The sequence below is a fragment of the Tenrec ecaudatus genome, chromosome 3, assembly GCF_050624435.1.
Source record: "Tenrec ecaudatus isolate mTenEca1 chromosome 3, mTenEca1.hap1, whole genome shotgun sequence".
Lineage (NCBI taxonomy): Eukaryota > Metazoa > Chordata > Mammalia > Afrosoricida > Tenrecidae > Tenrec > Tenrec ecaudatus.
The window spans coordinates 3,852,404-3,875,541 of NC_134532.1; the positions used below are offsets into that span (position 1 = coordinate 3,852,404).

Below are 23,138 nucleotides of genomic sequence, written 5' to 3' on the forward strand. Positions count from 1 at the left end.
GATCCAGATTATGCCCTCCTTATGTCCAAATGTGCTGTTTACCATGAAAACACAGTCTGGCACACCTTCATTCCCGTCCCCCCCCACCCTCCACCCCCCCAACAATAACTGAATCGCTAGTCTAAGTTAGTGAAGTCACTTTCTGAAAAAGAGGCTTACAAAACATTTAAATAAGCATAAGAAATGTTTTACTTATGCATAGTTCCTCAACATGTCATATGTGGAGGTTTTACGAGGCTCTTGCTTATAAATAAGATCTCTGGGTATCAGAGACGTTAAAGGTCTTGCCCCGACCAACCCATGTGTAGTATAGCCTGAACCCAGATACGCTGTCATCAGAAAAATGCTTGTGTATGGGAGGGGGGGGGGTCGCTTTCTCTCTCTCTTTTTTTTACAATTTTACGTAATGTCCCATAATCTGAAGGGACAAGCTTAATGAGTACAGCAGTTGATAGCCTGCGCTTCTTGCACTGAAGGTCTGAGAGGCGTGGCTGGCCTGGGTTTACTCTACTTTGTGCCTCCTTGATCCCAGAGTAGAAAGCTCAGCACTGACAAGCTGCCTGACTTATGTGCCAAAGAGTCCTTGATTTTCTGAACTATTCTTGGATCCATAATTAAGCTTCAGTGGGTTTCCAAAAACGAACTCACTCTCACCACGTTGATTCCGATATATAGTGACCCTGTAAGACAGAGTAGAGCTGTTCCTTTGGATTTTCGATATTTCAAATCTCTGCAGGTGTAGACAGCCTCATATTTCTTCCTAGGAGTTGCTAGTGGTTTTCAACCTTTGACCTCGAGGAGAGCACCTCACTGCATAAACGCTACACCAAACAGTAGAGGCTCTTTACTCCCATAAAGAAAACGGGGGAGGGGGGCGGTGACTAAGCCTACAAGGGTCCCTGAACTTGTATTCAATCATTTTGTGCAAGTTTATATATGCATCTTGTAAAGAGAAGATTCATGATCAAACCCAAAATGATTAAGACTACCTAAGTATCAAGCCGTGTTCCTTCAGCAATTTGCTTACTGGAATATTTAACAGTTCAAATGAATGCTAGAAATATGTGTAGACCAAGATAAGGAACCGTGAGAGCCTGCTAGGGCAGACAGGAAGCACGCTGACCATCAGTTAATTTTCCGTTGGTCAGTGTGTAGCCACTTGTGGCAGTGATTCCAAGTCAGAGTTCTCAAGGTAGCTGTCTGGTTTCCTGTCCTGCCATCCAAGGCCTGGGAATGAGATCGCTAACTGGAAAAATGAGTCAGCACGACACAAGATGTTAAAAAAAAGAAATAGTTCGGTCAACATGTTGTTCTTGTTTTGAGAACATAGATGTGCTAGTCTCATGGGAAATGCAACATGAAAACATAAAACTGTTTATAGTAAATGTGAATTGAAATGGGTTCAGTGATTCTAAAGTATACATTTTATTAATATTATAAAACTGATTGTGTAATTATACTTTTTCTTGATCTCAATGAACTCATTTAGTACTCTGTAATATTGATAAAGCTAACTAGAAATGTGCTAGTATTCTTAACACCCTCTCCCCCTTGCACCATGCTGACGCAATTTTAACCACCTAAGTAATTTTGGATCTATGCATTCTTTTTTATGGTTATTTTCCCCGCGCAAGCTACCTTTGTGTGTTCAATACATTGCTGCTCCGCTTCCACATTCGTCTCTCTTTATTTTTTCAAACACAGACAAAATGACGATTTAAAAATGTTTTTCTAACCTTTAACTCTCCCATTTAAAATAAGCCCATGGCTTCTCATTATAATAACGTTAAAATTTAAAACCAACAAATGAAAACTTACCATGGCTGTAACTTCCTTTCCAACTCTTCAGCATATAGCATGCACTCATTAAGGTAAGCCTATCTGGCTGTTGTGTTTTTCACTTTTTCAATTGCTCTAAAATTTTTCATCCTAAATTTCTGTATGTATGTATCTAACCCTCTCTCCTCGTCCATGCCTCTGTGTGTGTATCATTTCCTAAGAGATGCCTTTTATTTCATCCTCTCAAAGCAGTTTCTTCGACGTCTGCGTGGATTTTGTCTGACATTCTTACCACACGCCGTTTATTATTGTTGTGGTTCATTGTAGCGGCGGAGTGGGCTAAACACGCAATCTGTAGTGCGAACCCAGCGCGCATTCTCAGAGGAAAGATGAGGCGTTCTGCTCTTTGAAAGATTTATAGCCTCAGAAGCAAAGGAGAACCGCCTCTGTTTCATAGGCTCACTATGAGCCTCCACCAACTTGATGGGTGGGTTTGCAGTAGATTCTGACAGTTCACTATTTCATTCTGTAAATATTTATTGAGTCTCTTCTATGTTCCAGGGACTATTTTCATCCCGTGAGATAAACACTATATTTTTAAAACTTAAGATCTGGGTGTAAGTGTTATGTTGTGGTTACACTATGAATTCCGGTGAGGCAATGTCCACGCATGTTTTGCTTAGTAATTTGACTAAATGAATGAGTTAAACATGCATGCATTGTGAGCTAAAGTAGGCATTCAAACTTGATTCTTGCTTGCTAATTTGAAGACCAGAGGATGAATCCTCTCTGTTCTTCACTGTCTGACAAGGTAGAAGGTGGCATTTATAGACTAGGCGCCTATCACACCCTTAGACTCACCGCACTATTATGCCCTCCAGTGAAAATGGAACTTCTTGAGGAAATTCAAATGGACAGCAGTTGACCTCAACAGAAAGAGAAAACCTAGCATCTAAAAAGAACCAGGCTCAGGAGAACGATCAGGTGGAGATGGACAGATTTATGAGCTGATGCGGATTATCTGGGAAATTTTTTAATGGTTTTATTAAATGGTTTCATGAATAAAGACCAGAAGTGAAATTGAAGTAATTTGTTAACCTCCCATAATAAAATTATACAAGTTGATTTGACTTCAAGTGCATCTTCTGGAAGAACATTAATTTGATGACATTAAGCAATTATATGTTAAAGCTAAAAATGACCTTATGGATACAATTTCTAGGTGTTATAATGTAGTGCAGAGTTTTAATATGAAGAATAGGACCCTGGCTGGCATTTCATCTGAAATTATCTTCAGCGATAAATGTGGAGGAATCCCAAAATACTGGCTAGAGATATAACCTTATAAATAAGATTTAATTAAATATTAAATAACATGGCACAAAAAATAGCATCTTTGCTCTCTGATTTCTTTCTGCATTTGCATGTAATTTTCATAACTTTGCCATCATATTACTCTTAAAACATTTATTCATGCATTCATCATGGGAACTGATTTTTCCCTTAATTTTTAACCAATTTTGAACAATTCATAATGGCATACCCCCACTATTATGTGGACAATATGCATATGTCCCCTTTATCTATTTTATCCAGGTATTTAAATTAGATTCCATGATTCCATCTTTCAACTTATATTTCTCCTGCCTAATTCCAAACCATTTAGTCTGTCTTGATATGGTACCATCTCTACTTTCTTGTTTATATGATTTTGTTCAGTTTCTAACATTTTTCTGAGAGTGGTGCTCAGACAAAAGTATTGTTAGGTTTTAACTTCTAACTATATTTATTGTTGCTGGTTTGAATAGCATAGGGCCTAAGGTTAAAAAGCATCTCCCAACATTCTGCCTGATTATAAGTGGCACAAAAAGGACTTACAATTGTCCTATGTGTGTTCATTGCCCTGACCTTAACCATGAATTCAAGTAAACGATTCCTTCATCCCAACTATCCATGCAAATGCTGGACACCAGGTCCGAAGTCTTGTTGCATTCCTGTGTTTGTAGGAAAACTTCTTGGATGAATCTAAATTCCCTCGTGGGTGTGAAATGTTAAAACGATTCTCATCTGGTGCTTGTGACCTTTGAAGATTGCTGATGTCGGCATCATAGAATATGGGAAGCAGCCTATGAGTTTTGCATCCTTCCTCAAGCTCACTGACTCATAGAACCCCTATAGGACAGATACTACCTTGCCCTGTGGGTTTCTGAGACTGTAACTCTTTCTAGGAGTAGGAAGCTTCATCTTTCTCCTAAGGAGGAACTGGTGGTTTCAAACTGCTGACCATGTGAGCAATGTACTATACCTCCAGGGCTCCTGTCATACCTAAAAGCTGCATATTAAGTGTCAATAAAATTGTTTGAAAAAAAAGAAAAAGCTGCATATTATTGCTCCATGGACAGTAAATAGATAGATCTTTAGTATACTTTAGAACAGTAGTGTAATGGGTCTATATATCTCCATGCATTAAATAATATAGTTTATATTTGAATATATAGATGTATCAAATTTGATTCAAAATAATGTTTTCATTTGTTAGCTCACCATCAGCAAGGTAAAGTAATATATTCTACTGGCAAAAGGTAAAATTAGAATTAGTGCTTTGCATCTTTATGTCTTGGTTTTAAATTGAGTGCTATTATATTTCCTTAGAAAGAAAGGTGGTTTGATCAGGGCTTTGTGCGTAGAACAAAAATCCTTCCAAATGATAAATTTCTGATGTCCCAAAGAAAGCCCATGATGAAAACGTGTGTTAATCTAATCTGGCCTAGGCATGCTGCCGTGCTTTACTGATCCTAATTATTAACTTCTATGCCTCAAAGAATGAATACAGACATTGAATTTTAAATTGAGCAAAGAAAATATTTTTCAAAGGAAAGACATGATGTGAATGAAATATGCCTATTAGACGTATTCACTCTTCCTTTTACCACTCAGATGACAAACTAAACTTTTTCAATCCCACCTATTTTAGAGCTGGTGACTTTTCGATACTTCTTTCACAGTCTTACTCTCACTAGAACGAGCTGAAGATATGGACTACTGCTAATAATACACGACAAAATATTTAGAGGAACTGCTACGTTAAAAATGCTACAGAACGGAATACACAACATTCCTCCAGTTCTTTCATGCTCCCTCCCCACCGCTCCCCACTCTCATGATTCCAGCTCGACCTTACGATTCAGGCTAGACTGGAGCATGGGCACTGGTACGGATAAGAGCTCTCGACCGACACAGGGAATCCAGGACAGATAAACCCCTCAATAACAGTAATGAGAGTAGTGATACCATGAGGGTAGAGGGAAGGGTGGGGGAGAAGGAGGAGTAACGGGGAACTGACTACAATGATCGACATGTAACACACATACACACACACACCACCATCACCACTTCCATTATCTGGGGAATGAACAACAAAAATGTGGATGGAGAGAGCAGACGGTGTAAGATACGAAAATAATAATAATTTCTAAATTGTCAGGGCTTTGCAAGAGTGGGAGTGTAGGAAAGGGAGGGGAAAAGGGGGAGCTGATGATACCAAGGACTCAAGCAGAAAGAAAATATTTTGAAATGATGGCACCATATGCACAACTATGTTTGATACAATTGATGTATGGATTGTTATAGAAGCTGTAAGACCCCCCACTAACGTGACATATTGATTTACTAACTATGTTACAGAGCTATACTCAGTTTTAAAAATCAGACACACACAGAAGTGATATAATGTCATCATTCTGTATGTGTCGTAGAGGAGCCCTGGTGGAGCAGTGGCTATGCGCTGTGCTGGGAACTGTGAGATCGGCATTTTGAAACCAACAGCAGATCTGAAGAGGATGAGGCTTTCTTCTCCCATAAAGAATGTAGAATCAGAAACCAGCAGGGGCAGTTCTGCCCTGCTCCTCAGGGTCACCATGAGTCAAGGTCAACTCAATGACAGAGAGATTTTTGGTTTATGAGACATACTTTATTGAAGCCCAAAAGGTCGGCAATTCAAGAGAATATAGAAAATGTCATACTCTAGTATTCATGGTTGATGTGTTTTGAACACTTTGTTTTATAAGAGATAGAAACCATGCCTCCAGAAGTGGATAGGCCTAGATAAGGGCTAGGTGGAGAAAGATAGCTTCACATTTTGATATTTTTGTTTAATACATGTTTCTTTGTTTTCATAGTAATACTTTTTGATTTACCATCATGTGCATTTTCTGTGGATTGTAAATGATCTATTGGTTAGTGGTACAAATGATTAGCTGTCAACCGTTATCTTAAAAATTCAAAGCCATCCTGTGATACTATGGAAGATAGGCTTGGTGATACGGTTTTATTAAGATACCAGGCAAAAGGGCCTAAGTGGAGAGTAAGTGTTTTGAGAATGAAGAGGGCAATGAATGAACAAATGTGCTGTACACATTGATGTATGGATGGATTGTGATAAGAGTTGTATGAGCCCCTAATAAAATGATTAAAAAAGAAAAAAAACACAAGAAAGATCCCCGGCAAACATACCTGACAGAGCTGTGCTGTTCCGTGACACGTAAGGTCACTGTGATTTGGAGTCAACTCAAAGGCGGCTAACAACACAAATTAACAAGAAAAAAATCCTGAAAGTGCAACCAGACTTATAAACACGTCATTTTGTGTGGAACAGGAGGGTCAAGAGAGCATCTAAGAGAAGGTCAGTTACTATTACTAACAAAACAAAACAAAACATATAAGTGAATATAGATTGATGAGGCCTTTCAAGGCGGGTGAGGCAGTGATTAAGCACTTACTGAGATCTGATAGGTTGCCGGTTCCAACCCATCAGCCTCTCAGTAAAAGGGAGATGAGACAGTCTGCTTCAGTAGAGATTAGAAACCATTCTGCTTTCTCAGAGTTCTCCTACAGGGTCACAGTCAATCAGAATCCATGTGAGGCAACAGGTATTTGGGGGACTAGGGGGGTTATTGTGGGAAACAGAAAAAATGCTCCCAAGTCCTTTCCCCCAAATATGTAAGACTAGGACACTGCTTGCAGCTAATAATTGTCAAGTTACATCCCAGAAGGCCACCAGCTGCCAGACTACTATCTAGTCCCACATTGGGTAGACCTGTCCCTGCTGTTAAGGACAATGGGCTACTCCTCCCTAAAGGCTTGTAATCACAGATTTGGCTCCTGTAGGTGAAGTTCACTCTCGACTGTTAATGGTCTCTATAGTTGAGCCAGAGAACAGGTCATATGTGCTCGGGGACATCCAAAGTTAGGCTGCCATCCTGAATCTCGGATCCTCCCATCTTGCCACATGTATACCCCCAATCCCTCCTCTTCCTATTGCATGGATACCCCTAGATCACCCCCCCTCATTACTGTACTACGTATAGCACAACCCTTTCCTGTGATGTATGTCTTCAACTGTAATTAGGGGCTTGCGTGTCCCCAGAGAATAGAAAATCCTGGGCCAGCATTAAATATCTCTCTCTCTCTCCACGTGGAGCACCAATTGAGGCTGAGGGGAGCATTACTATAATGAATTGTGTCTGACTCCATTATTTCAATCTCTCCTCTATCTCTCATGCTACGACTCTACTATAATCTTTATTATTATCGCTGTACAATTGCGCCTACCAGACCCATGATGATGTGTTAGGGGCTGGATTACCCTGACAGGTGATAGGGAGTAACAGACTCTTTAAAATGAAAGCAAATGATCTGTGAATTACTTCTGACTGACTAAACCAAATTATTCAAGTCTCGTATAGCACAACATTGACAGTTTAGCCTCTTAATAAATAGAACTTAAAATGCACTGCCATGGAATTGATGCCATTGAGTAGATTCATAGTGACTCTAGAGAACAGGGGCAAACTTCCCCTGTGAGTTTCCAGGATGGTAAATTCTTATGTGAGTAGAAAGACTAATATAACTCTCTCCCAGTGCTTGGTAATTTTGAGCTCCTGAATTTGAGGGTAGCGGACCAATGTGTAACTGAACACAAAATGAGATCCTTCTAAGAAACAGACATAATTACTAATCCTGAGGGGTTTGTTACAGAGATTCTGCTAACTGTTAATGTGAGTTACTTTTGACACATAAATTGAATACATTAGAAAGTCTGCCTTTAAATGCATTCTTGATTGTGTATATTAATTCCATGTCCTCTGGAAAGGTGAATTGCCAGTAAATCTTAGATTTAGAATTATTTCTTGATTAATCCATTTACAGAATTCTTATAATACACGATGAGAGACGGACCATAACATCAAGAGCTTCACCACTTTAAGCTTTCATATGTTGTTGTTATTGTTGTTCGGTACCGTCAAGTTCGTTCAGAATGACCCTGTACACAACTGCCAGGTTTGGTGTGCCATGATCATGATTGGTATATTTCAGCCCATTGTTGGGATGCTGTGTCAGCCCATTTCTGAATGCCCTTCAATATGAGAGGTTCATCTCCTGGCACGATGACTGCCAATGTTCCCCTGCTAACATGAGGCTTTCAGTTTCTGAGAAAGATTTCCTATTGTTCACTAGGTTTTCAATGCCTAATTACTCAAAAGCGGACACCCTATCCCTTCATCATTGACTGGGAGTTCAGCTGAAATGGGTCACCTTGGGTGACCCTGCTGGCATTTGAAACACCAGTCACATAGCTTCCAGCAACTCAACACACAAGCCACCGCAGTACCGCAAACTGGCTGACACAAGTAGTGGAAACTTTACATAGGGTCTTTTGAATTTTTGTACTATGTAGTAAAGTTTGTAATCAAACAAAAAATAAAATGATTTATTGTGTAGAAGGAAGGAAGCTGACTGGCAATCGCTGTGTGATAATATGCGAGGAGCATTATAGAGCAAAACCATTGTATTTGACACGGTTCTCTAGAGAAACAAAACCAGGACACTTATGGTTTTATACACACACACACACACACACACACACACAAAGGAATATAACAGCTAATTAGTCCTCACTGCAATACAGAGGGCTGAGTTTAACTCACTTCCATGGAACAGTTAATATACTGGAAGTCTTTCAAATCACAAGGGCTACTGACTCCAAGGACCAGGTAGCAGACAGCTGAGTCTTCTGTAAGCAATGCAGGCAGTCTGGCCACAGGCAGAAAACAGGAGGACAGGTCACCAACAGTCAGTCAGACAACAGGATCCGACTGTCCCAAGCTCAAGTGATGTACATCCAGCAGCGTGGATAAGCAGGTTCCGAAGGGACCTCATGCTCTAGTGACACGATCCACAGGCTGGGTGTCCCACGGGTAGTGTCGCTCGTAAGTTAAGGCAGAGAACTAGCTAAGGCAGCTGCACGTTGGTCTGATCACCAGAGAGCAAGAAAGAGACTGGCAGGGCTTGCCGAGCCATTTATCTCGTTGTCCTCCAATCAAACTGTGACCTTATTAATCTCACATATTCCTATTGGCCAGGATAACACAATAAACCTACCTATCACAACCATACATGTGCTCAAGAGAGAATTGTATAATCCTTGGGATGTGAGAAATTGGGAGCAAGAGTGAAAGAGGTTGAGGAATTTAGTTCTTTTTCCTACTTGTTAGACAGGATAGACTGAATAGCTGTTTCCAAGCACATTGATAGCTGTTGAATTGATCGTGATGACCAGCTGTACATGTCCTGACTCCACTAAAGATAAAAACCAGGAAAAGGACTTGAATTGTATCGGAGAAAGATTTAATTTACTCATCATGAACAAACAATCATAGTTGATCACGCGTCTGTTTTGTTTTGTTTTTCTTAAGTTTTATTATTGAATGTTCTTCTCAGTAGTATACCTCCTCAGTTTAGATTATTTCCTGAGCAATATTATTTTGTCTCCATTTACATCTGTATATATATGAATCAATAATTTAATTTTTTATGTACTGGGGTCATTTACAGTTGTTATTATTCTTATTGATATTCAAGTTGTCTCCTCATAATTGAAAAGAATTCTTTTTAGATTGGGTGTTGAGTTCTTTGACTCAAAGCTGGTGGTTTTGGATAGCTTCGTTTTATCTGGTCTCATGAGATATTCTAGGCTCACCTTGTATACTCTTCAGAGTACAGAGAACTGAACATGCTTTCCAGGTTGAAAGGGCTAAAAGCAAAATTTAGTAAGACGTCAGTCTTACGGTGGTAAATATGTTAAAAATAAATTGTAGTTCCTGGCTATATATTATACATAGAGAGGTATCCTGTTGGGTAAATCTTGCATTCTATAGTAATCGGAACCTTTTGGGAAGAACATTGGACTTCCTGGGACTAAACACATGACCTGATGACTCCCGAAGTCCTTTGAGCCTTTATTTTGTGTTTGTTCGCTAAGCTGTCACGGGAAACCATGCATTGGCTTAGCGTAGTTGAGGTGCTGTGAAAGACAACGACTGGTTCTTTCACTAACTTTAGCTTTTAGAAATTAGAGTCATGGGTGGTTTTCCCTCTCAGGCTTTGATATGAGGTGTTACATAAATATTTAAAAATCGGAAGACGAAATTTCCAAGTCCTATGATTCTATAAGTAGCATAATAAAGTAGGAAGTAAGCAAAATGATTAGAAATACTACATCATAAGACGGCCTTATGTTTGAGCCGTAAGTGTAGCAACTCTGTTCTAGAGAATTGTCACTGTCTGGCATGCTGGTCCCCAGGGAATCAGTCCCAGTAACCGAAAACGAGACAGCAATAGGCCGCAAAAGAAAAGTGCTGAGGGCCCCAAATGATTTAAAAAAACTAAAAACAATAAATTTCAAGACCTGTAAAAAAAAAAGAAAAGTGCTGAGTAGAAAATACCAGGAAGACATAGAGTGGCCTCGTAGGGAGTTTTCTCTTATACTCACATCCACCTCTTCAGATTGGAACATCGATTAACAGCACATGAGCTGTTTTTCATTCACGAGGTAAAGGAAATTGTGTGACAAGGACTCTGGCTTTCCCATGAGCATTATTAAAGATATCACGCCATCAGCAACATCCAAAAAGAGATGACAGCGAGAGGCAGAAAGAGGACGATACTATTTTCCCTATCAAAAAAAGAGAGATTCATTTAGTCATAAAACTGACATTTAGATTAAAATAGTTTTCTTTTCTGATGTCAAGCGGGAATAAGCAGATGTTGATAAAGACAGAGCTGCCGTTGTCGTGAAGTCGTCCGCGTCCTGTTGGCTGCTCCAAAATATCGGCCTTGAAAATGTATTCAGTGACATTTCACCACATGATTCAGAACGCTTCGCGTGTCTTTATCTGCTGTCATTTTTCTCCACTTCCTCAGGCCTGTCAACACTGCAAGCTGTGCTGGACTCGGCTGCAGAGAAAAAATGGCAAGTGACTGCCATCAATGTGGGAAACATCAACAATGACAAGAAAGACGAGACCTACCGATCACTTTTTCAAGATCTGGAGTTAAAAAAAGAAAGGCGGGTCATCCTGGACTGTGAGCAGGATAAAGTCAACGACATTGTGGACCAGGTGTGCCATTCTCTGTTGTCTCCTGGACCAAATTTAGACCGTGTGTGCAGTGTCAGCATTTGGGGTGTGTATTTGTGTAGGAGTTGCTGGGACAGCAGTTCTTACTTTAGAGATTGTGTAGGATGCAGCACAGATCGGCAATTAACTTATCTCTGCTTTCAGTTAGCCGTGGCAGATGGCCTTCCAGGAAGCTGACACATCATGCTAGTCATTAAATATGTCTGATGTATAATTATTGGCTTTTATTTTTTTACATGATGAGCCTTGCCTAAAGTTTTATATGTTTCATATCAAATTTAAAAAATGGTTCTGGTTATTTTCTGGTTTGATTCTTTATAGCCAGGTGGTTCTTTCCAAAAAAGAACATTATATAGCGCACTAATCTATATTATTTTCTAAATAGACCTAGGTTTCCAGAAAAAGCATATATTTATTTTCCCAAGAAGTGAGTTTTTTACCCCTCACAAGGATGTGTGCCACCATAAAAACATTTATCTGCAAATTTAAAATACACAAGATACATCTAGGTTTTGTTGACAATCTGAGAAGTCAAGCACATTAATCCATTTGAAGTCTGTTTGGAAGAGTAACATGATTCCAAAGATGAAAATATTTTTACTCATGTTTCCCATACTCCCTGTTTCATTTAGCATCTTTCCGGATAGGCTTCACAGTGTTATTTTCTTGATTAAAAATAAAACAAATTGGGTTTTGCAGTCGGGGTTGGTTGCCAGGGATGATGGGCAAAGAGCATCATGATTTACTGAGTGAGGCTGCTTTCACTGAATGGCTTGGTCTTTCCCAAGTTTCTATAAAGATGTAGTTCTTCCTATTACAGCTATTTATGTATATTATGTTCACTGCTAGTTTTTTTGAGTAATGATGCAAGGATAGGATTGGAAGCAGGATGCATGGCTGGGTATGTATCCCTCCCTTGACCCTTCTAGCTTGAAGGGGAAAATGAAATTTATTAATTTGCACAACGCAAAACATTCTGAAAACATGAATTTTGATGATGCTTTAATCGATATATAATAATGCAGGCCGTAATACATAAAAAATGAATCACTCATAAAATATTGAAAAACTGAACAAAGCTAACTTGTTGTAAGAGAGACCTAAACGTTAAATGCAGAGGTGAACATTTCGACAGAAGCATCTTCATTCCAGTCTCAGGAGATGAAAGCAGGGTTGTTTTTAAACTGGAGGCGTCTTGTTCAAATATGAATGTTACATCCTCATTTACATTTCAAAGGAGAGTCTCATTAAGACTGAATTTTAATAACCAATGCTCATTAGTCTTGGCTTTAAAAACTTAAGTTTCCGTGGCACATCGTAATAAATCCCGGTGAAAGCCCCTATGAAAATAGCTCTATCTCCAAATCAAGAAGATACACACTACAAAAAAACAAGAATACCAGGGTAAGTAAAATAGTATTGCTATAGAATCATAGAATCCTTTATTAAACAGAACTACACAAAAAATGAAACCATCTTCCACTTGGGTCTGTACAGTTCTGAAAATGGCTTTACCATCGATATGACCTTTCTCAGAAGAATTCTGGGCTCTGGGATATTCACCACATCAAAATGACAAATTTGGCATCCTCTGGGAACTCAGTTGGTATTCCTTTTAAGTGATCAATTGGTATTCCTTTTAAATGCAGAGCACACACACATGCACACACAAATTGTGTGAAGGAACAAGATCATGAAGGTAGCATGGATAGGGTAAATTGGAAGACTAGGGGAAAAAAATTTGAATCCGATCACAATGATCGACACATATAACCCCCTCCCAGGGGGACAGACAACAGAAAAGTACCTGATGGGAAACATTGGTCAGTGTAAGACATGAAAAAAATTTTATAAATAATCATGGGTTCATAAGGGCAGGGTGGAATGAGAAGCTGATACCAAGGGCTCAAGTAGAAAGAAAATGTATTGAGAATGATGAGGGCAACAAATGTACAAATGTGCTTGACACAATGGGTGGATGGATGGATTGTGATAAGAACTGTATGAGCCCCCCAAAAATGATTTTTAAAAAGAATGAAATAACTTTATATATAAGAGCAATTGAATATTGGGCAAACATCCCAGCCAAGTTCACATCAAGTCCACAAGTCCGATATTAGCCCAAATGTCCAATATAAGTCCATAGATTCCTCTTTAGACTCACGGAATCATGCAATAATGCCGAGTGAAAGAAGATCACAAGCCAGTGGGTGGAAAGTCTTGTGGATCAAGTGGCAGTAGCAGCATCTCAATGCTGGCATGGGTCTACACGTAGATCCTCCAGCTCCAGGGCTCTGACTGTATCAGAGTAGCTCCATTAGGCTTGTAGTCAGTAATGTCTCACAGGGAGTGAGTGTGTCCCACCTCCAGTCAACTATTTATCTCGTTGTGCCTCCAAATGAAGTCATCAAGCTGTGACCTGATTGACAGGTCTGGCTCCACCCCTTCCTCAAGGTGACATGGAACTGCCACAATTTCCACACCAAATCCTCATAGGTCAGCCTTTTCTACCATAGAAACACGAGGAGGTACATTATTGAGATGGAAAAGCGAATCCTTGTTCCAACTTCCCTGCCCTTTTCCTTACCGAGACACGTTTCTGTTTCTGAAACTTTCTTTATAATAAGCCCCGTGATCTCCCTGCATCCGCCAAGAAAATATGTCAAGATTAGGAATCCCCTCAATCAATACTCATAACCGTCAGAGCAGATCTGTCTGACGTAAATTGAACTAGCCCAGCACAGCACAAGGACACCATTGTTTTGTTTGGACCCTTTTTATTTTTTATCTCACACGCAGTGAGACTAAGACAAGGGTGTGCCTGAGAGACCTTGTCTGTAGCCATTGACTGATTGCAGAAACATGTGAAATACTTTTTTATTATAAATAAATAAAGCTATGAATGTATTAATTAGAAATACTTTTAGCAATACTTTTGTACTTAACTCATCTAGCGAAAACAATAGGTTGAAGCAAAAGTAGTACATCCAAAAGGGATGCCTGTTCAAAATGCAGAAAACACATAATAATGCCTGGATTATTTGTATCGGTTCCTGAATCTACTAAATTAATGCAGACAAGGAATGACTGAATCATATCACAATTGGTTTTAGATGACATCCTCTGTCTGGAATAGTGGACGCAAGGAGAGGTTTCTATATGTGATCAAGTTACTCTTTAGAGGAGAAGAGAGTAATGTATACATATAATGTCACAGTATCAACAGTTGCACTATAATAGGTCTTAAAGAGAAGGGAGGAGTGAGATTTTGTAAGGAGTTCATGAAGGAAGTAGCATTTGAGTTGGTTTGGGTCATTCATTTGTTCAATAAATTATATGCGTGTCTATTGTTTACCAGAGAAGTGCTAGAATAGGTCCCAGGGAAGCAATATGAGCAAGTTCATATCTAGGTTAATATTAGTGATCAGTTGCATAAATTAATGTATCATGTTGAAAAGCAAGAATGTTACTTGGAGGACTAAGGGGCACCTGGCCCAAACCATGGTATCTTCAATCGCCTCCTATGTAAGTGAAAGTTGGACATTGACTAACGAAGACCAAATGAGAATGAATGAATTTGAAGGATGGTGCTGGTGAAGAACATTGAAAGGACCGTAGACTGCCAAAAGAACACATCGATCCATCTTGGAGGAAGCACAGGCAGAATGCTCCTTGGAGGCAAGGCTAGTGAGACTTCATCTCGTGTCCTTTAGATGTGCTGTCAGGAGAAAGCAGTCGCAGGAAAGGTCCTAGTACTTGGGAAATTGGAAAGGGAGGGAGAAAAGAGAAAGGCCCTTCACCAGATGGATTGACCAGGGGCGGCAAAAATGGACTCAAACGTGCTAATTCGAATGGTTTAACATTATACTTAAGATAACAAAATTAGAGAAAAATGCATTATTAGGAATCAAGGATGAACATTTTGTGGTCTCATTTGACTTGTGGGCCACAATTAAGTAATTATTTTTTATTGATTGGTTTCTTGATTTGAAAATTATAGAAGCGATTCTTACTCTTTTTTCTGTGTATTCTAGTCTCTAGAGTTGAAAATTATGTTTTATCAAATAAGACTAACTGTAAAACATTCAGAAACATAACAGGTGAACGTTTATTTTTATCAATACTTGTACATTTACATTAATTCAATTTATTAAATAATATTTTCTCCTTTTTAGGTTATTACCATTGGAAAACATGTTAAAGGATATCATTACATCATTGCAAATCTGGTAAGTGAATTCACTGGTATTTGGTGTTTTGCTACAGATGCTAATTTAAAGAGGTGCTTTGAGTGACCAATGTTTGTCACTGGTGTTTTAATAAATGACTGAATTATGCTCGTGTGTATTGTATTTTAAATTTAATTTTAACTTTACAATTTTGAATATTTTTTTTCCATTCTTACAAAGGTTGTACAAAATGTAGAAAAATATTTGGGAATTTGTAATAGGTTTCTTAGAATTTGTATTTTAGCAATGAGAAAAAAAATCTTAAACCATTCAATTTACTTGGCTATACTTTTCTGTTTCTCACTGTCACAAGATTTAAAAAACTCTGCCCTCTGCATATTTCTTTCAAATGTTTAACATATATCTAACATTTGAAATAAATGTACCCTCTGAGAAAACATATTAGTCAAAAATCAAATTGGGAGGAATTTAGAATACTGATAGCTGATATATTATTTATTTTTGATTCCTTACTTGCTGGTGATGCAGTGGGCTAAGCACTGACTGCTAAACCTGAGGTCAACAGTTCAAACATTGAACTGTTCTTTTTGAGAGAAAGATGAGGATTTTTGCTCCTGGGAAGAGTTACACCCTCGATAACCATAAAGGGCAGCTCTACTCTGTCCTGGATGGTTGCTTTGAGTCACAATCCGCTCAGCAGCTGTGGAGGAGCGAACCCACAGGAGCTCTATTAGTGCAGGGAATTAAGCAATGGGTTAACTGGGAGATGGGCAGGCCTCTGCCACTGCTCCCCAGGAGGGGGAGACAGTCTACTTCAATATAGATTTACAACCTGCAAAACCCTCGGGCGTAGTTCCATTCCATTCTATAGGATGTCTATGGGTCAGAATCAACTTGCAGAGGATGGTAAGTTTGGGTTGGTTTAGAGAATCAATTCAATGAAAATTGAGTTCCTCTAGATGGTCACCTTTTTCCTTTGGGTTCCAGGATAGGGTCACTCTACGTTGACATCGACTCAATGGCGGTGAGAGATCTAATTACTATCAGGATCCATTGAGAATCGTCATCAGTTATTATATTTCTTGAAGTAGTTTTACATCAGAAATAAGATCAGAGACGGAGTCTTTATTGGTGTAATATTTTAGTTTCTTAGGAATTAAGATCGTAGATGGTTGAGACGTTTTCCCAGCCCCACACTCAATCAAATGAAACTAACGCTCCGTGATGGAGTAGATTCCAACTCATCCGGACCCTGTATCCAAACACATACGAAATCAAATTCACCGCTAGCCAGTCCATTCCAACTCACAGCTTCTCTGGAGGATGCAGGAAAACCGCCCGTTGGTTCCCGCGGCTGTCGGCTTTGGAGTAGACAGCGCGGCTTTCTCTCACGGTGGGCCTGGGGAGTTGGAGTGACTTCGGGTGAGCCTCACACGGTCCCTCTTCCTTCTTTCTCGGGATTAAAAAAGGAAGAGGAGGGGAAAGAGATCAGAAGAATGAAGATGTAGTCTGTAAGCCAAATTGAAACACGGAACGTCTTTCAAATGTAGATATATTTCAGGGTTTCCAGAGGATCAGATTGTTTGCTCAAAAGACATTATTCATAGGAGTGATGGAAAGAGATCATAAAACAACCATTTACAATCTGATAACTGATAAATGCTATCATTACAGAGGTGGCATTAGAGACATAGCGTGTTAAATTTATAAGCAACATTCTATTGGGAAAATTTGGTCTTTTAAGATCCAGTTTCATTTGGCAATGAAATGGCTAGCAACTGTAAAATGTGTTTGAGGACTTAGCATTCTACTATGCGAAGGCGATTCTAAGTCACTTCTTGCAGGAGCAGTGAGGGTTAATAGAGACGCTGCCTGGTAGTTCGTCTCTTCAGCAACACATTGTGTGTGGGGAGCAGCCTGCACAGCGAGTCCCCGGTGTAAATTGTGCCATTTGAAGAACAGCACCGAGCCATCTTGAAAGCTGTGATCTTTAACAATGTCCAGACGGAGATCGTATTGGAACAGTGAGAAATAACGACAGAAGGTGGCTCATCCGTTTGAGAGCTGATATCTGATGTGATGGAAAAGGGGAGATGGTGTGAAATGACCACAGTGAACAGAAAAGCAGAGATCAAGCAAGTTTATAATGCCACCCGCTATTCAAGTTCTGTTATATATTTTTCTAAATACTTGATTTCCGCATCCTATGTAATTTCAAGTGAGTAATATGTGTCGAGTCCTACAGGGTGCTTCAATTTCTGAGAATTTGGAGAACACTTGGAAATGTTCATTGACATTTAAAATTGAAGAATGTCACCCAGAGTCGATGAGATTTCAATTCATACTCTTGATTAGGAATTCTCCTTTGCTCTCTGTCCAGTTTCTAGTGAGCGTTTACGTGGGTGCCTCGAAGAAGGAAAAGATCATGGTTTGGGGAGAATTTACTCAGTAATTGTCAAAGGCTTGATTAGGTTCCCAAATCCAAGGCTGTGATTAAGTCCCTGACCCAACATTTGAAAAGATAACCTTATACAGAAAGTCATGAAGAAATGTTCCTGATGAACTCTAATCCCTACTGCTTACCGTACTGTTTTCATACAATCTCAAAAAATGATCTCCATGTGTTCTTTGTCATATATAAAATAAGAACTTAGGACGCTGTCTGATAAATTTTCATCTCCATTTGGTTCACAATAGAAAGCATAACATAAATGTGTTTTACGTCTAGGGATTTACTGACGGAGACTTGTTAAAAATTCAGTTTGGAGGTGCCAATGTCTCTGGATTTCAGATAGTGGACTACGATGATTCCTTGGTATCGAAATTTATAGAGAGATGGTCAACACTGGAAGAGAAAGAATACCCCGGAGCACATACAACGACAATTAAGGTTGGTTTGCTGGGTTTTTGTTTTATTTCGTTTCTGCGACTGTCCCTTCTATGGGGTGAAAATGGGAGTCTTGCAAAAGACGACGATGAAGAAGAAAATAACAAAGAGAGGAGATGGCATAGTTCGAGATATGGCAGCTCTTGATTTCAAAATGATAGTCCTCATATTTTAGTTCTGAAACTGGGCCTCGGACTCAATGGTGATGAGTGGAATGGTTGAAGTTGTCTCCTTCCCTTGCATTATCAACATGTGGTCACTTATTTACCCGATTATCTCTGTTTGCTGTGTACTTTTGGTTGAGTGGCTTCTGAACGAGGCACTTGGAATTTGGTGGTAAACAAAAAGAAGCGATCTGGTCTCAGCTCACCGTCCAGTGAGGACAGAGTCCATTTGGAATGCTGAATGCTAGAAAGTAAATGGTCAAATGGAGATTATGTGCTCTGGGAAGACCTCTCTGCATGGGTGGTTTTTAAGCTGAAACCTAAAGGATTAGAAGTAAGACATCTACAAGCTCTTTAAAAAATAATGTGTGCAATAAATCAAACAACAATAATTTTCAAACACCGTTCTTGTAGCCAGTAGTCAGAAAATATTTGAATACATAAGAGAGAGAAAGATGGATAGGCTTGAGAGTCTCGGGAATATTTCAAGAAGATAAACCTTCTATTAGCTTTATGAATGAAGAAAAATCATTATAAAGTGTTATACATCAAATGAAAAGATTATGTTTTGTACTGCTTTAATATAAGTGATACACAGATGAGCTGTTTATTTTTAGGAATATGGGCACAGTGAAATCTTTACTTGTTTATTCATTAGTCTCTGCAGTATATTGAATATATTTGAATATACATATATTTAGCTCCAAATATTAAATATTTCCATTGTTAAAAGGATGGATTTTCCTTTTTTTTTTTGCTTGCTTTTGTTGGCACCCTTATTGGGAGCAGTGGTAAAAGTAAAGCAGGAGAATGGATGGAGGAGTGATGGGGATAAGATGACATCATCCTTCTTTATGGAACTTGGAGATGCAAGAAAATTAAGAGCCCATGTTGCAAAAAATAAACCCCAAAACATTGTTTATATTTGTTTTAGAAAAGCAAATACATATGAACCAACAAGGAATAGTGTTATTACAGTGGCTATCACAGTTAAACTAGATTGTACTTCATAGAGAGGTGCCCTGCTTTTGTATTTCATGAGAAAGAGATGATAGTCTTATTTTTGTTCTGTTTTTCTTTTTACATATGCATGTGTGTACAATCCAATATGAACCATATATATATATATATATGTATATGGTGTGTGCGTGTGAGATTGATCCTGGCTAAGGGGTGCATACCAACTTTGATGTTCTTTACTCCGGGATGTGTTGGTAGATGTTAATTTTAAATCAAATTCAAACGAATGTTCCACAGAATGTTTTCCTTTCTTTCTTTTGCAACATGCCAGATGATTTTGTGTTTGGTGGCCGAGATTCCACATTTGTAATGTTCACAATGTGGTTCTATGATGGCCTCTCTAGTTAGCAAGAGTCTCTCATTTTGTACTAATGGGATGTCTGCACCTGTGCTCAGTAGAAGTCCAAACGCTGATCCCCACCTGTGGAAACGTGGGCTTTCATCCACACGAAGCGGGTGCCGCTTAAATTCTCTGATACAGAGTGTATGTGGCATTCACACTCAAACGGAACCAGCGTGTTCCTTTTGAGCACTCCATTAGTCATCCTGCTGCCTCCCACTGTGGCCTGCTGTGGAAAGGATGAAAGGAAAATGAGGTTATTCCCTTTTTCTTCCTTTCCCTTGGAGGTCCTCTTACTGTTGAAGTTCTTGCGTGTCATACATCACAGCACAAATCAAATACTAGGTGTGAGAGTTCTTTGGCAATGCATTCTGCTAAAGGCTGCCGGAATCCGGTGCCAGAGTTCTCTCTGAAGAGCAGACCTGGTGACTGTTCTTTGATCCTTTCCCACTGTAGCCTTTTTGTTTCCAGAAATGCCTTTATTTTCATTGCTTCTGCGCATTTTTGGAGAGATCTTGATGGTACTTGTGTTCGTCTAGGCACTAAAGAGAATCAAATCCGCAGAAACTCATGTATAAGAGAGAGCTTTATAGAAAGGCTAAGTGCGCATCAAGAAAACATCCCAACCCAGTGCTGCCCAAGCCCACAAGTCCAACATTGACCCATATGTCTGACACCAATCCACAAAGCCCTCCTCCATCTCACTAAACAGACGCAATGATGAGAACTGCAGGAGGAAAGCTGAGTCAGTGAATGTGTAGTTATCTCAGCATTGGCAGCAGTCTCCACATGACTGCTCCAGCACCCAGGGCTGCATCGGGGTAGGTCCATGTGGCTTCTTGGAGATGTCTTGCCTTGCAAGCTGAAGCAGGGAACTGCTAAGGCAGCTGCACCCTGGTGCGACCATTATAAAGCAAGAGACCCGAGAACTAGAAAGGCGAGGCTCACGAAACCATTTCTCCCTCTGCCCTTCAATGAACCCTACATGTGTTTATCAGCCAGGTTAGCACAATAAACTAACTAACTCAGTCCTTATTGTGGGGAATTGCACAAAGTACAGATGATAAATTATAAAGCATAGGCTGAGAGCTGACTCAATCGCAGTGAGTCTGGATTTTGGTCTGGAGGCTCAGCATCACTGTATGGCCATGGGGTTAACCTCATATGTACAATGTATACAACAGAACACAATGCCGCCGGCCCTGCCCCAGGGAGCCGATCATATCTGTATGTCTAACTGATCGCCAGGCCTTTCTTTTTAGTCTGGAAACTTCCTTGAACCTGTGTCACTAGCATATTTGCAATGAGAAAACCTCAACTGACAGGCAGAAAAGGTAGGGACTGTGTGAGGAGAATTGACCAGGAATGGAACCTTGGGGCAACTGCTTGATATGCAAAACTTCTGCTGTGAACACATCATTGTCTGGTGTAATACAGCAAGATCCCTGAATTTCCTGATGGCTGTAAAGGTTAAAGAACACATTGCCTTAGTGCATCTTTAGAATCAATATGTGAGAATATTGGTGAATACATAGTTCCAACCCATTTCTAGGACAAGAAACTTGTAATTAATTGCAAATGTCTCTTTGTACTTTCAACATTGTATAATCTCCTCCTAAACTTGTTTATAAAGTCTTTGAAGGTTGAGAAAATAGAAAATCTATGTGAGCAAGTGTGCATGGGTGTGGGGGAGGAGGTATAGAATTCTGTGGGAATTAATCCTGATACAAACAGGTATTACTCATATACTGTAGGCTAGTACATGAAAATGAAAACATGAAAAAGCCATGAGTCCTGCCCTTGAAAACCCACAATTTAATGGAGGAGACATTTAGGTCATTACAGACATATAATAGAGAGTGATGTATCTATAATATACCAGATCCTTGCGTATAGGTAGGATAGGTGTGGGGAAGGGAGGCTGGGAAATCTTTCCGGAGAAGTGACAACTGATTAGAGGCTTGCACATGGTTAAACAAGAGGACAAGTATGGTAGGATGCTTGTGAAAGAGCCAAATGTAAGTAGACTCAGAGAGCTAAGTCAGCATGGCATATTTAGGGAGCTCTGTTTTTTGTTTCATTGTTGGTTTTTAAATTTTGCTTTTGTAAGAACTTAAATAATGGAACAGGTAGATCAAACATATTAAAGTGGCAAGAGGTAAAAACCAAACCCTTTGCTATTGAATTGATTCTGACTCTAGTGATCTTATACTGACAAGTAGGACTGCCCGCTTGAATTTCCAAGGTTCTAAAACAATTTTTTAATGAATTGAGATATTTTTACCAAATATACAGTTAAATAGTTCAGTCATATTAAGGTTTGTGCCTTCATCATTATAATCAACTTTAGAACATTTATCCATTTTTTTCATTTATTCATTTTTATACCCATGTTTTTTTACCTCCATTTATCCCCGACCTCTCCGTCCATGCCCCCAGGTAATGATTATGACATCCTACGGAGCCCTGGTTATGGTTATAACCGTATGCTGGTTATGCTTTGGGCTGTTGACTCAGAGGTCAGACATTTAAAACCACCAGCTGCTTCACAGGAGAAAAATGAAGCTTTCTGGCTCCTGGGGAAAATCGCAGACCCAGAAACCCACAGGGGCAATTTGGCCTTGCCATTCCTGGTCTGCATGACCCAGAATCGACTCCACAGCTGTGAGTTTGGTGTTTGGTCTGGCTGCTGTCCTCATAGCTCCACTCATCCTATCTGAGTTAGTTTATTGTGCCAACCTGGCCGATAAACCCATGTGGGTTTAATTGAAGGGCAGATAGATAAATGGCTCGGTGAGCCTCGCCTTTCTAGTTCTCAGGTCTCTTGCTTTCTGATGGTCGGACCAGGGTGCAGCTGCCTTAGCCAGTTGCCTGCTTCAGCTGGCAAGGCTGACTTCCTGCAAACATCCCTGAGGAGAAGCCACATGGACCTACTCCGATGCAGCCCTGGGTGCCGGAGCACCCATGTGGAGAGCCCTGCCTGCACTGAGATATTTACACATTCACTGACTCAGCTTTCCTCCTGCAGTTCTCATCATTGCGTCCGTTTAGTGAGATGGAGGAGGACTTTGTGGACTGGTGTTGGTCATATGGATTAATGGATTAATGTTGGACTTGTAGGCTTGGGCAGCACTGGGTTGGGATGTTTTCTTGATGCACAGTTAACCTTTATATAAAACTCTCGCTTAATTATTAGTTTCTATGGATTTGTTTCTCTAAAGGACCCAGAAAAACACTCTAATTTCCTTAGACAAAAAAAAAATTAAAAAAAAAAGACCAGCA

At 39.6% G+C, this 23,138-nt stretch overlaps 1 protein-coding gene across 3 annotated transcripts in view; it reads left to right on the top strand.

The window, feature by feature from the left end:
* The window catches only part of GRIA2 (glutamate ionotropic receptor AMPA type subunit 2), a 175,645-nt gene that overhangs the window by 86,238 nt on the left and 66,269 nt on the right, over nucleotides 1–23,138 (top strand). For all 3 annotated transcript variants that reach the window (XM_075544736.1, XM_075544734.1, XM_075544735.1), the window contains exons 4-6: nucleotides 11,041–11,237; nucleotides 15,431–15,484; nucleotides 18,174–18,335. In XM_075544736.1, the coding sequence (XP_075400851.1) occupies nucleotides 11,041–11,237; nucleotides 15,431–15,484; nucleotides 18,174–18,335 (413 nt within the window). The remainder of the gene's footprint in view (nucleotides 1–11,040; nucleotides 11,238–15,430; nucleotides 15,485–18,173; nucleotides 18,336–23,138) is intronic.